Source organism: Oryzias latipes, chromosome 19, assembly GCF_053564925.1.
Source record: "Oryzias latipes strain Hd-rR chromosome 19, Olatipes_Hd-rR_3.1".
NCBI lineage: Eukaryota > Metazoa > Chordata > Actinopteri > Beloniformes > Adrianichthyidae > Oryzias > Oryzias latipes.
The window spans coordinates 15,692,867-15,706,125 of NC_136255.1; the positions used below are offsets into that span (position 1 = coordinate 15,692,867).

At 39.6% G+C, this 13,259-nt stretch overlaps 1 protein-coding gene across 1 annotated transcript in view; it reads left to right on the top strand.

Annotated features, from left to right (window-relative positions):
• adam12a (ADAM metallopeptidase domain 12a) overlaps positions 1-13,259 on the top strand; it is a 100,443-nt gene that overhangs the window by 83,761 nt on the left and 3,423 nt on the right. Inside the window, exons 12-21 of the mRNA XM_011488263.4 lie at positions 215-392; positions 2,319-2,408; positions 2,522-2,717; positions 2,793-2,901; positions 3,295-3,493; positions 5,465-5,542; positions 7,964-8,072; positions 8,741-8,876; positions 8,967-9,132; positions 10,122-10,379. Of these exons, the coding sequence (XP_011486565.1) occupies positions 215-392; positions 2,319-2,408; positions 2,522-2,717; positions 2,793-2,901; positions 3,295-3,493; positions 5,465-5,542; positions 7,964-8,072; positions 8,741-8,876; positions 8,967-9,132; positions 10,122-10,379 (1,519 nt within the window). The remainder of the gene's footprint in view (positions 1-214; positions 393-2,318; positions 2,409-2,521; positions 2,718-2,792; positions 2,902-3,294; positions 3,494-5,464; positions 5,543-7,963; positions 8,073-8,740; positions 8,877-8,966; positions 9,133-10,121; positions 10,380-13,259) is intronic.

The following is a 13,259-nucleotide window of genomic DNA, read 5'->3' on the forward strand; positions in this document are numbered from 1 at the left end:
TCTTTCCTTTACTACTTCCCTACTTTTAACTTGAATGTTATCTTTTAAAATTAAAAATGTTATTTTACTTCAATCAAAGGGCCACAATGGAGAGGTCAAAGAGCCACATGTGGCTCTAGAGCTGCAGGTTGCAGACCCCTGTCCTAGTTGAACTGATCACCTTCCTGTTTATCCTTTGTCTGTTTGACTCATGAAACATTCCTGGCACTTGCAGGTATCCGTTCCCCACCGTTTTCAGCAGCTGCAGCAAAAAAGACCTGACGGCCAGCTTCGAGAAAGGTGTCGGCATGTGTCTGTACAACATGCCAGAGGTTAAAGTCCTCTACGGCGGGCAGAAATGTGGCAACGGCTACGTGGAGGAAGGGGAGGAGTGTGACTGCGGAGAAGTGGAGGTGAGGCTCTCGCAGGTCACCATAAACACCATTTTTCTGCTAAAAACCTCTGGCGAACGTACTTCTTTGCTGCTCATAAATCAATGTTGATTATTTTAGAAAAGGGTGGGGGTGGGGGGTGTTTCTGTATCTCTCTGGGCAGAATTGTGACATGAAGCAGCTATCGCAGAGTTGAAACAAAGGAGTTGCAGTGTAGCAGCTCCGTGCTTTCTTAATGCACTTTTCAGTAAACTGGATTAAAGATTTGAGTGGGAAATTATTCAGTCTGTGCACAGCAGAGGTGTTTGGGAGGGAGAGCTGTTTGGTTGTAGTCTCTGAGAGAAGACATTGCTGAGTGAATTAAGCCCTGACATGTGTTATGGTGGTGGATGTTGCAAACAGCACAAAGATAAAGCACCAGATTCAGCTGACAATTAGCGCTGGGCTGCGTTATGGCTACATCTATTCCGATTTGGAAGCATATTTGGGATTATATAATCGCCTCCTGAGAGGAGGCTTTGTTGCCTTCTGTGATTTGTTGATACTTTTATTTTGGAGGGCTGTTCAGCCAGGGTCAGGCTGAAAGTGTCCTTGTCTTTCTGAGCTGTCATGAGCTCCAGGGCCAGCGGCATAATCAAGCTCTCTACAAAGTTGAGCGGTGTTGTGCCAACGCAAGCCACATCAGACTGCTCACACAGCACCTCACTGCACCATTAAAAAGCCTCATTAAGAGCCCGGGTCGTATTCTTCACTGTCACAAGCTACCTCTTTTCAGCAGGAATCATCTACCTCTTTTGGCCAGTAGGACCATGGGAACCAGTCCTAATGGTTTTCAGGCTGAAAAAACAGATCTGGAGGGGCCCATCATGTCAGCTCTGTCCCCCTGCCAGCTCCATCCATCTCCTTCCTCCTGACTCTCACTTCTGCACCATAGTCAGACTGAAGGCAGAAGGGAGAGGGCTGACTCGTGGGTTTGTAGTCTCCTGCCTCAGTGTGACATTATGAAGTTAAACCCAGAAAGAATGGTTTCCAAAAATTGTTTTACAATAACATTCTACTGACCAGCCATCTAAATCTGGCTATATTAAATAAAAAATCCTATTGTGGAGTCAGGAAGATCATTATTTTTGCCCATTTTTATTAGGATTTGTGTATTTTAACTTATTTTAAATCAAAACTTTCCATTTTTGTATTTATAATATATTTTTATTAAAATCATTGCAAAAAATATATATCACCCAAGTTCCCTGCCCGTTTGTGTTTTTTTTTCTCCCTGGAGAGCTAAAAATGTGCATCCTCAGGGAGACTCACACGTACCAGCAGACTTTATCTTACACATAGTGGCTTGATTGAATTCTGCCCTCCATCTACATTAGGAGGCAGAAAGCTGCTGAATGTTGCAGTGCATGGTTCATGATAACAGCTAGCATGAAACAGATGGTCCACCAGTGTGAAATGGAAAATGCTATGGGACATGCTCTGTGCAGCCTAAAGAACTCAAAATCAGGATCCTTTTCCTATTTGTTATACTTTTTGTCTTCTTTTAATCCAAAAATTTGCAAAAACATGCAGTCTTTTTAAAATCACAGAAAAAAAATGCAAAAAAAGTTATACGCCTTTAATAATCATTGCAAATCCACATTATTCTAGTTAAACTCTAGCTGTGCTGCTCCAGAATGCGAATGCTGAGACTAGTTTGCTTTGTTTCAGTTGCTTCGCTCATATATCAGATGGTGTTTAATAACATTTATATTTGCACATAATAGAGCTCTGTAAACCCTGCACCCGTTGGATGATATAAGCCAATTATTTTATGTTAAACAATATTCTGTTTCCTGATGTCAGTTGCAAATAGAAAACTGTTTCCACAAAATGTTTCCTCAACACATTTATTCTAAATTACAATTCTGAGCATGCAACCTTTTCCTGTCATTCTTCTATTTAAAGGAGTGTCTAAATCCTTGCTGTAACGCCTCAACCTGCACTCTGAAAGGGGATGCTGTCTGTGCACATGGGCAATGCTGCCAAGACTGCCAGGTACACCAAGCTGTTACGTTTTTCTGTTGTTGCCGATTTGGATTGAAGCTGTTGGATTGTTTTCCAGCAAAGTTTGTCTAAGCTTGAATCTGTTTCTCTGTATTTGACTTCAGCTCAAACCAGCAGGGACTCCGTGTCGTGAATCCAGCAACTCCTGTGATTTGCCCGAGTTTTGCACTGGCAGCAGCCCCCACTGCCCCTCCAACGTTTACCTCCATGATGGCCACGCCTGCCACAGCGTGGAGGGATACTGCTACAACGGCATATGCCAGACGCACGAGCAGCAATGCATCACACTATGGGGCCAAGGTGCGAAAGAGGCATCCTTGCGGCTGGTTCGGTTATAGGCGCAGACTTTTAATGGTGTGTTATTGTGTCTTGCAGGAGCCAAGCCGGCTCCAAGCATCTGCTTTGAAAGGGTCAACTCGGCGGGAGATCCTTACGGCAACTGTGGCAAGGATTCAAAAGGCTCCTTCGCCAAATGTGAAGTGCGGTAAGAGCCGGGGTCACCATAGAAACTGGTGAATGCATTTCTCTGTGGGATGCAATCAGTTAATAACGGACTGTGCTGACTCCTAATAAATGAATCACAAGTAAGCCTCAAATGTCTTGGATGAGATGTTTTTTTAGGTTAAATACTGCTGGACAGAGTGAAACAAAACAGCTAAATTTTACTAACTGAGAGATGCAGTCATTTAGTTTGATGCATAAAGTGTCATCCCTAAAATTGCTGTGATGTTAGTGTTTGAAAAACCTGCCAGTCTTTCAAACTATGTAATTGACAGCTGGACTGCAAAGGAAGAATGTCTGCAGGAAGTACAGTACAGAACAATAAGCTTTGGTTTATAATTCATACTGACCCGAGTCTTGGTTGCTTTGATCAAAGGGATGCAAAATGCGGCAAAATCCAGTGTCAAGGAGGAGCCAACCGCCCCGTCATCGGCACCAACGCCGTTTCCATAGAAACAAACATACCCTTGCATGAGGGTGGACGGATACTCTGCCGGGGCACTCACGTCTACTTGGGGGATGACATGCCAGATCCTGGCCTGGTTCTGACTGGTACCAAATGTGGAGATGGAATGGTGTGACCTTACTCTTTTGTCTGATACCTTCAGTTAAAAAAAATACATACTAGACTGCAAAACTTGTTCTATTTTATCCCCAAGAAAAGCATTTGCTGCACTTTCTTCTCTGCAACACTTTTCATTAAATGTGAACCAAGATTTTGCATATGTAACTGATAAAAACTGTTAGTTAACCCATCCCTATCTGAAGGAAGCAGTTCATTTGATTGAGAAATTAGAGATTATGGGATGAGCAATTTGGCTTAAGTAGGACCTCAGTAAATCAGTGATTGAAAATTTTTAAAGCAAATGAAATCAATGATGAGGAAAATGTAGTTCCTTTTATTTTCATTACAGGAGGAAGACTCCAAATTTGTCTGAGTTAGCATGATCCAAATGTAAAACAGAGACAGTCTGTTTAATGAGCTGATATACATAAATAAATACCAACACAATGAATTAAACTATGACATATTATCTGTGACCAAAGTAAAACCAGGAACTGATTATGGTACTAAAGAAACTGTGGAGGCGACTGATTAGAAATGTGATGCAGCTCAGCAATGCAAAGCAGATGTGGCATGAACCAAACCAGATATCATGACCACAAAAGCTAAATCATCTCAGTACAACCACAAAAAGACTCACACAAATCCGGTTATTTGGCAGTTACAGATGAAACACTTCAGGTACAGACAGAAAAAAAATGGTTTGGGGCTTTTGAAAAGTCTTTGAATTTTTTTTTTTAAAACAGAAAAGGTTATTGGTGAGACTCTTGATTTAGGATTTTTCATTTTTTTTTCATCGATTTTACTCATTTGTTCTGCAAAAGAATTGACTGGTGAGCATGAAGTGAAAGGCCATGACTGATACGCCTTTCAGGGAGAGCTAGTGATGGTGAGACGAAGCCTTGTATGAGTGTGATGATTTCTTCAGCAATTTCTTCGCTGAAGAATTCATTAAGTCTCATTGATGAACTCTTTTCAAACTGACTCTTTGTGGACAAATTCTGCAGAGCAGAAACAAACCTGATATTTCAATTTGCACAAATCAACTATAACAGAAATGCCAGTCATCCTCACATCTGAAAAAATGACAGTAAGTCGGATGTTACTATTTACAATAATCATGCATTTTTGACAGTTTGTGTAACTTTATAGGGGATTTGTTACAGGCTTTTTCATTCAAAATATTATATGTCAGTTAAAGTTGGCTTTATTTGGCTTCCTTCACTTTATCTACAGAGTTAAAGCTATAAAACAAAATGGAAAATGAAAATGTTTGCCATCTTTGAAAAAAGTGAAGGAAGATGACAAACCTTCACATCAAAAAAAGCAAATTAATAACTAAACACCTTTCCATGTCACAACACCGTGGCTTTGATTTAACCACATAATTAACCTACTTTGGAGACCAAAGTGTTCCCAAACACTTGAAATTCTTTTTCTCTAAACTTTATTTTGAAAAAAGGTTTCTACTGATCCATTTGTTTAAACAATTTTAGGTCAATCGAAGCCGTATATATCTGACATTTGACTCCAGTAAATCGAAGCATGGCTTGTCAAAAGTCACATGTCACAAAGGAAAAATATGCTTTCTTCAAACCAATTGGACACGCCCCTTTTTTCATGCAGTCCTGGAGCAGAGATGTCATAGATAACATAGGGTGTGACGTTTTTGTTGTTTTAAAACATCATGACTACATGTAGTCAGTTTCCATTCATAATACTGAACCTGCTGCTGATCCCTTGTGTCCGTTGGCCTCTCATCTTCTTTTTGAGCTGTTAGGGGTTAGTCTCTCAATGGGTCTTTTCACTAACGTCTAAATAATTCACGATATTTCATAATTTTTCTGAGACACCTCACACAATCAGACATACATGTCTTGCACTACTCTAACATTAATAATGATAGCAAGTTGGATGTGCTTTATGCATTTAAAATAAACTAACTTGAGCTAAAACGTTTTTTTCCTTGTTCTTGTTTCAGATGTGTCTTAATCGTCAGTGCCAAAATGTCAGTGTTTTTGGTGTGCATGAGTGTGCAGCCAAGTGCAGCAGTCGAGGGGTGAGTATTCAGCACCTCCCATCTCACTTTCCTCCCAGGATGAAGAAACCAATACCTGTAAAACACACAAGTCAGTCCTTTGTTTTTGTACATATCAGTTTATGGTCATCACCATCTTGACTAGATTCCATGTCATGTGATTTGATGTTTACCCTGACCTACATGGCAGAAATAAAAAACCTCATAGCACCCCAAAAATGTAAGGAGGTGGGGATTTAAATCGTACCTCCCAATCGACTGACCTCAATTAGTTGAAATAGTTAATGACAGAAAAGTCTGACATAAAGCTGTAGATTTAAATTTCTACTCCAGGGGTCTGCAACCTGAGCTCCGGAGCCACATGCAGTTGTTTTATTCTTCCAATGTGGCTCTTTGGCTTTAAAGAAAAATGCTAATAAATGGAATAAATATGTGGTTTGTAGTTTATCTAAATTTGTCTGATCATTTATATTTTTGACAAAACCAAGTAAAATTATGCAACAACATTGACTATATTGTCAGAGTCGTTTAATATTCTGATCTTCTGCTGCACAACAGTGTCTAGTTGCTACCTCTCTACTAGACACTACCAATACATTTACCTACACATCTATCATCTTGTGTAGGTAGATGTATTGATTTAAAAAAAATGGATTCTACATGAATATTGTCATATTTATATTGGACAGTAAAAGAAGAAAAATAATGATGGTACTCCAAAGTCATTATGATATAATATTGCATTTTTAATCATGTAAATCTGCTGCAGCAGGAGGATCTTATTTGACACAGGGTGTGTTTTACTTTGGAAGGAACTGTTCTGCTGTCAAAAGTGAGCAAAGTTGAAATTTTTATACTGTATAAAGTTAAATATTAAACTACTACAATTTTTTCATTGTAAATATTTGAAAGCTAAATGGCTAAAAAAAACATAAATTATTAAATAATGTATATATTTCTTGGGATTTTGCGTCTCTCTCTGGGTTTTGGTCACAAAATACTGGTATAAATGGCCCTTTTTAGCACTAAAAGTCGCAGACCCCTGTTATACACCAACAGGGCAAAGAAAATAATTTATTGTGGAACAAGCTACTAGTGGTTATTTTGTGAACTCCTCCGTACTTCAGTTATTTTAGTTTTAAATTAAGCTTCAACCCTGAAGTGAAAAGGCTGTTTAAAATCCCTTTCTACTTAGTGAATGTTCCATTTCTTCCTCCTAAAAGCTGTCAAAGCTGTAAAGAGTTCAAAATGTAGCTCTAAAGCGTTAACGTCATACAGAGAACAAACCATAAGTTGCAATCAATCACTAAACGATGAAAGGCTCAATCAATTACATATAATGATCTCATTTATGTTCTCCATTAAGTGCCATTCATCATGCTCTGCAGCTGCAGTCCTTGTCCTCAAAACTGTTGAAAATTGTCGCTCAGGTTTTGTTTGGCATAATGCAGCAAGCATTTTAAAACTATTAGTGTTGGATGTATCTGTGTGGGATGACATCACAGAAATGGGTTGTCCAGTTTGAGGTTATGTTTGCACACATTGAAAAAAATTAGTTAAAAATGTCTTTAGTTCCTATTAGATTTTGTATCTATAAAACTTTTAAGGAATGTTTTTACTCACTTAAACAAAAGGATGTGGGCAGTTTTGAAGTCAGGGCACCCCGGCGAGTAGATTAGATCAAGATGTTGTCTTTCCCAGAACCCCCCTCACCTGTTCCATATTACTGTTCCCAGACAGGGAACTCTCCTAGATTTGACCTTTCCTGCTCTTTAATTCAAAGGAAGACAAAAGAGCAATTATAAAAATGTGGCTTAAAGCATGGGTCTACTTGGTTTTTCCCCCTCTCTTTTATTTTCCCCTTTTGTTTTATTTAATTCCAGATGTCTTGGCTCTTCTTACCATGTGCAGCACACAAGATACCCTTGTACAATTATTCTGAAAATCTGAAACAATAAAATTTGAGCAAAACATTTCCAAAAATTCACTAAAAATAATTATGATAAATAATAGTTGACTAATACCAGATTTTAGGACAGTTTAATGAAGTGTGTCTTTCATAGCTATTATTTAAACTGTGTACTTTTTCTCAGACTCCATCTCTAAGATGGAAGCTTTTGTAGTAAATGTTAATTAATTTTGAAATTTTAAAAAATGCTTAACTTTGTGAAGAACTACTTGAAAATTAACAACTTTAAATCTTGTAACTTTGCTAAGACTCAGTCGTAAAGAACGGATATTGTTTTTAGATATTTTAGAATTTATGTCATTTATATGTTTCTTCCAACTCAATTTTTCATCAAATATCACATAAAGAAATTTGATCTCAGACTCTTAATCCTATCTGTTTTAGTAGTGTCGGCTGATTTATTTCCTAATGTGATGTGTTGTTATTCCATCCATTCTTTAACATCCTGTTCATTTTTTTTTGTTTTTGTTTAGGTGTGCAACAACAACAAGAACTGTCACTGTGAGGCTCACTGGGCGCCGCCCTTCTGTGACAAAGCAGGTTTTGGGGGGAGCCTGGATAGCGGCCCCATCAGGGTTGCAGGTAATGGTAACTAATGGCATCTCTCCAGGATTAAAAACCAATTCAGTTCAGATCTGACTTCAAATTCATTTTTCATGGTTTCAGGTGGAACACAGCATTTAGTCCAGTTGAAAAAAGTAACTAATTAATAAACATATTCTGTGCGATTTCTCATAATCCTATTATTGTTTTAAAAGTAACATCTGGACTCACAGCTTTAACACTTTTTGGGTTACTTTTCTTATTTTGGATCTTTTATCTATACAGGATTTGGACTTTTAGTCCTTATTCTTTAGCTTCTACACATAAATGTATTGGGCTCTCTCTATGAAATGCCTCAGTGGAGCCAAACCCAGAACATCTGGCCAGAGGAAGTTAAAGCAGTGACATTCAATATGAGTGTCTAAGTTGTAGTAAACAACAAAGCAGATAACAAATAATGGAAAAAATCTGGTGGTTAATAGATGGTACATGCGATGTACATGTGTTGTACATGTATACATACAATTTTAACCATAGGAAGTAAAACAGTCAATCTCCCTTAATCAAAATTATTTGTTTTACTTTCAAAAAAAATATGGGTATACATAGATTTCCAGTATGAACAAATAATATTCATATATATATAATCACTATACCTTCTCATTTGGAATTGTGGCTATATGTTTCTGTGCTTCCTATGTGTTCAGATAGCAGGAATGTGACTGTCAGTGTCCTGGTTGTTCTCCTCACTTTGCTGGGAGCTGCTCTGATTGTCTCCATCAAGAGGAAAACTCTGCTGGGCCTGCTGCTTTTCAGTAAAAGGAAACCAATTGAGAAGCTCAGGTGAGAATTCAGTCATTTGTTTGGCTGAGAAGAATTGTAGTATGAAAAAATTGTGCAGTTCAGAGATGGAAAGTCTTTTCTTTGTCACAGAGCGGAGAACAGTGCAGTCAGCGGACCTTCAGCCCCAAACCAGCCTCCTCCGGTGAACACATCTCCGTCTCGCCCTGCTCCGCCTCTGCCACACACCACCGCCATCTTTAAAGTCACCTCCGTGGATCCAGCGTCTGCGTTTGACAGCCGCCCCACAAACACCCAGGTGCATGCTGGGGATCTTTCTAAGCCAGGCTTTCAGACCCACTCCCAACGGAAATGCAGCACAAGTTCACACAAGTCCCTTTTCGACCAGACTGAAGTGGCGTTTTTACACAAATGGTGTCTCATTCAAATCCAATTAAAGGATCCCTCTGACGGATGTGAAAGAGACAGCAATAATAGGGTCTGTGGTGAGCGCTGTGTTCAGGACACTTGAATGCGTTTGGTGTGATTAACAGCTGATTATTCAGAGAGAAATTGACCTATCTGGATTTTGCCCCATGAAAAATGCTGATGGAGCTGCAGTCTCGCAGCGCAAAGTCATTTTCCAGCTAATAATTGCAAGACAGGGAGCGCTATTTTAGCTGTAATGACTTGTGCGCCCACATCTCCGTATGGCTTATCCACTCCATTACCGCCACGACACGGTTTGTGACAGGAAGCCATCCGAGTGATTTAGGGTCATTGAAGGATGGGTGTCGGAGGAGACTGCGTTTGGGTTGCAGGGAGTGACGCATTAGCAGGAGTTTGGTGTTTTCACTTAACGGCATGTGCGTTTTATTTAGTGAGAAGAGAAAGGCTGTTTGATGTGAGCACAGTGCAGGTGAGGTCATTTTGCAGTTGTCAGGAGCTGTGTTAAACCGTCACATGATTGTGTGTGCGCGCATGCTGTTGTGTTTTTTTAGGCCGTGCACATCTGGGTCTGTCTAAATATGCTTATAATTTAGTGCCATTCGGTGTCAAGTTCCCCCCTTTGGTGTGTGTGGTCCGTTCAGCCGTTTAAATTAGGTTAAGCAGGCGCTTATGGGACGGTTTTGATCTCTAATAACTTACCCAAAGAGGAAATAATGAGCAGCCAAGTGGGAGTGATTGATTTATGTGTCTTTGACAGCAGCAGGAAACACCGCAGATGACGGTGGACTGTTCCTGACAGGAAGCAGATGCTTTAACTTCTGCCTAAATTTCCTCTTTCCGACTTTTATCTTTCCACAGTCTCCTCACCGGGGGCCAGAGGTGGGGCCTTCGTCCACATCTTATCCTTCTTACAGTCTGCACAGGCTCCCCCAGTGCCCCCCGGTTCACCTAAACCATCCAATCCCGCTGTCTCTCACCCTGTCCCTCTCCTCTGGGCTCAGACAGCCAAGGCCACCCCTGCCTCCTCCTCACCGAGCCCCCCAGCCGCACGTCCAGGCACCCAGAGGGGCGTCATTTCGCAGCGTTGCACACCAGAACTCCTCCAGGATGGTCGTGGTGAGGGAATTTCTTGTTTGAAACGATGTTTCTCAATGAAAACTTTTACCAATCGCTGTTCAGTACTTAACCAAAAGAGGGAAAAAAAACAACAAGCTGCAATAGTGGTTGGTTAGTTTTTTTTATTTTTGTGTTCTGTAAAAATAAAGTTTTGGTGGAAGTTTGGCACTCTGAAAAATGTTTGAGCTGCTCAAACCCTCCAACCAAAACACGATTGCGAAAACTTCACATAGTTAATCAAATGGGGCGACAGCTTGAGTGAGTGCAAATATCCCAGCGTGTTAGACCCTCTGTCTTCAGGTTTAAGAGCAAGTTGTGAAAATTGAGAGGAAAAGGAAGCCAGAGGTTCCCTGGAGTTCAACCGCTTACTCTCTGTGGTTCTCCAAAACTCGAATGGGGCTTTTATCTATTTACTGTAGACTGGCACTGTGTGAGGCAGCGAGCCAAAGAAAGACAATGTAAAGGAGACGGATTTCAGGCCATAAATCTAAGAGTCTGTCACTTACGGATGAACAATAAGCTTGAGAAAAAATGTACTTCCTTTCTATGCTGGCACTATTTTTATGATTTTTAACTATCATCAAGGGAGCATACTCAGTGTTTAATAAATAATTTTGATAGCTATGCTTCATGATCATACCAATTTATTGCATAATTTGAGGGCCAATATAAATCACTATGATAATCCCTGAGTAATCCCTATGCATAATAATGAATACATTATTAAGACTTTACTTAAATCTTTCAAATTAAACCTAATTTTCAGTTAATTTAAAAGGTAAACCTGTGTTTTTATGGTGGGGCTTTTATTGTGAAATATGAGCATGTATACTGCTTCTTTACCCTAATTGTTAATGACGATACGACTAAATGACTAAAAATGAATTAGTGTAACATGATCTGTCACAAGTATGTAAATGCTTAAACGATCTTTAATTATGTCATTATAGTGTCTAAATGTACCTTTAATCCGGTGAAAACATTCATTTCTGGCATGTTTGTGTGTGTTTTTTAACTAGTACTATGTTTTAAAACAGTTACTGACTCTTCAGACTCATAATTATTTATGCTATTTTAAAACTTGACTGGTGATGGATTGGCACCACATCCAGGATGCACCCCCCTTTTTTATATGAATGACAGCTGAGGCAGCCTGCAGCCCCCCACAGCTATAAGAGGCATTCCAGGGGTAAAAAAATAAATAAAAGAAAAACCTTCTTCCTATTGTGCAAACATGTTGCAGTAATCTTGTTTAGTCCTCAGATTTTGCATGGAACTCAGAGGTTTTTGAGTGCAGCTCAACCTTCCTGAAAGTGTTTGTTTTCATCAGAATTGGTAGAAAATTACAATACAAATAGTCTAACCTTTTAGAAGTGCAAAAATCCAACACAAAGTTGACATCAAGAAATGAATAAAGACCCACTCTGATCACCTTTTGATCTGTTGTAAAAGCATTCCCAGTGGGCCTTTAATTATGATTATGCCATTTTTAGGCAAAATCCAAATTTCGGCCGTTTTCTAGGTCACACTTTCTGCAGAGCGGCAGGAGTTGATTGGAAATTTATCTCTGAGCGTTTGGCGGGACTGTTGGCGCCGGGTAAGCTTCCCCAGAAGGGCCTGGCTGAAGACATTTGAATCCTCCAATATTGCTGAAAACAAATTATCTTAACACCCTAACAGTTCCAGTTTTCCGGTTTTAAGCTTTGAAAGCATTTTTTTTTTTTTTTACGATTTTCATCACTTTTGGCTTAGGATTAGGGTTGGGGTAAAACTGTATATTTTTCACTTCCAGCCGATTATGTCAGATGCCATCTTGTCTGCAGTCATGTCCCTCTCCATTTCACACCTTCTTTTGATTTACACTCTCTCCCACTAGCTTGCAGCCTCTCACACCCCCAATATAACATTACTGGTGCAACAAAAATGGTGTGCAATAATTGAGCTGTCCAGCTGTATAGTTTAAAGCCAGATGCCAACTCAGATGATGAAAACAAAGACATACAGTACATGGATCTATTCGTCTATAAGTGGATGTATCAGAGTCCAGCGGAGCAGGGAGCTTGTGGCCCACCCAGCTTATTTTCTACGTCACAAATACAATCTTTTTCAGGTAGGCATTTTTTTTCATCCGCTCTTGATTCTCAAGCCATCGGAAATGCTCCATGCTCCATAAAGAAAATGCTCAGAAATGCAATTTGACCATTATTATCTTAATAATGTCCTCCGTCATGAGAAAAATCCCTCACGAGCATGTTAAAAACACCATTTTCATTGGAATGGGTCCAAACATATGGTTTAGCTGGGTGAAATCTTCAACCAAATCCAATAAATAAATTTATGTAAACTAAAACCGGATAGAAATTTTTACTAATCACAGATGAGAGATACAAAAACAAACATTTCTGTGTTTCATTCAACTAAAGTTTGTTGCTTCATGTAATAAAGAATAAAATTTGTAATTTCTCCAGAATTTACCAGGGTTCTAATCCGGGCTGCTCGCTGTTCCCTTCTCTACTTCTGTGCCAGTCCCAAGCACGGTTGCTTTGAGAGGGTTGCGTCAGGAAGGGCATCCGGCGTAAAACATTGCCAAGTTTACCATGCGACTCGTTCGCTGTGGCGACACCTGATGGGAAAAGCCGAACAAGAAAGAAGAAGAAGATTTATTAACAAATGAGACATAAAACAATCAGGGCTCGTGGCATTTGTTTGGAGAGATATTGAAGCAGCAAAACGATTCAGCACCTATAAGATAACATATAGCTTGCAACCCTTTATATGGCGAGATTTGTCGGAAGAGACTCATTTGAATTACCTCCTGATTTGCAGATGCCCATTGAATAGGTGTCGGGCAGCAGCTCTTGGCAGTATTTTAGACTTTTG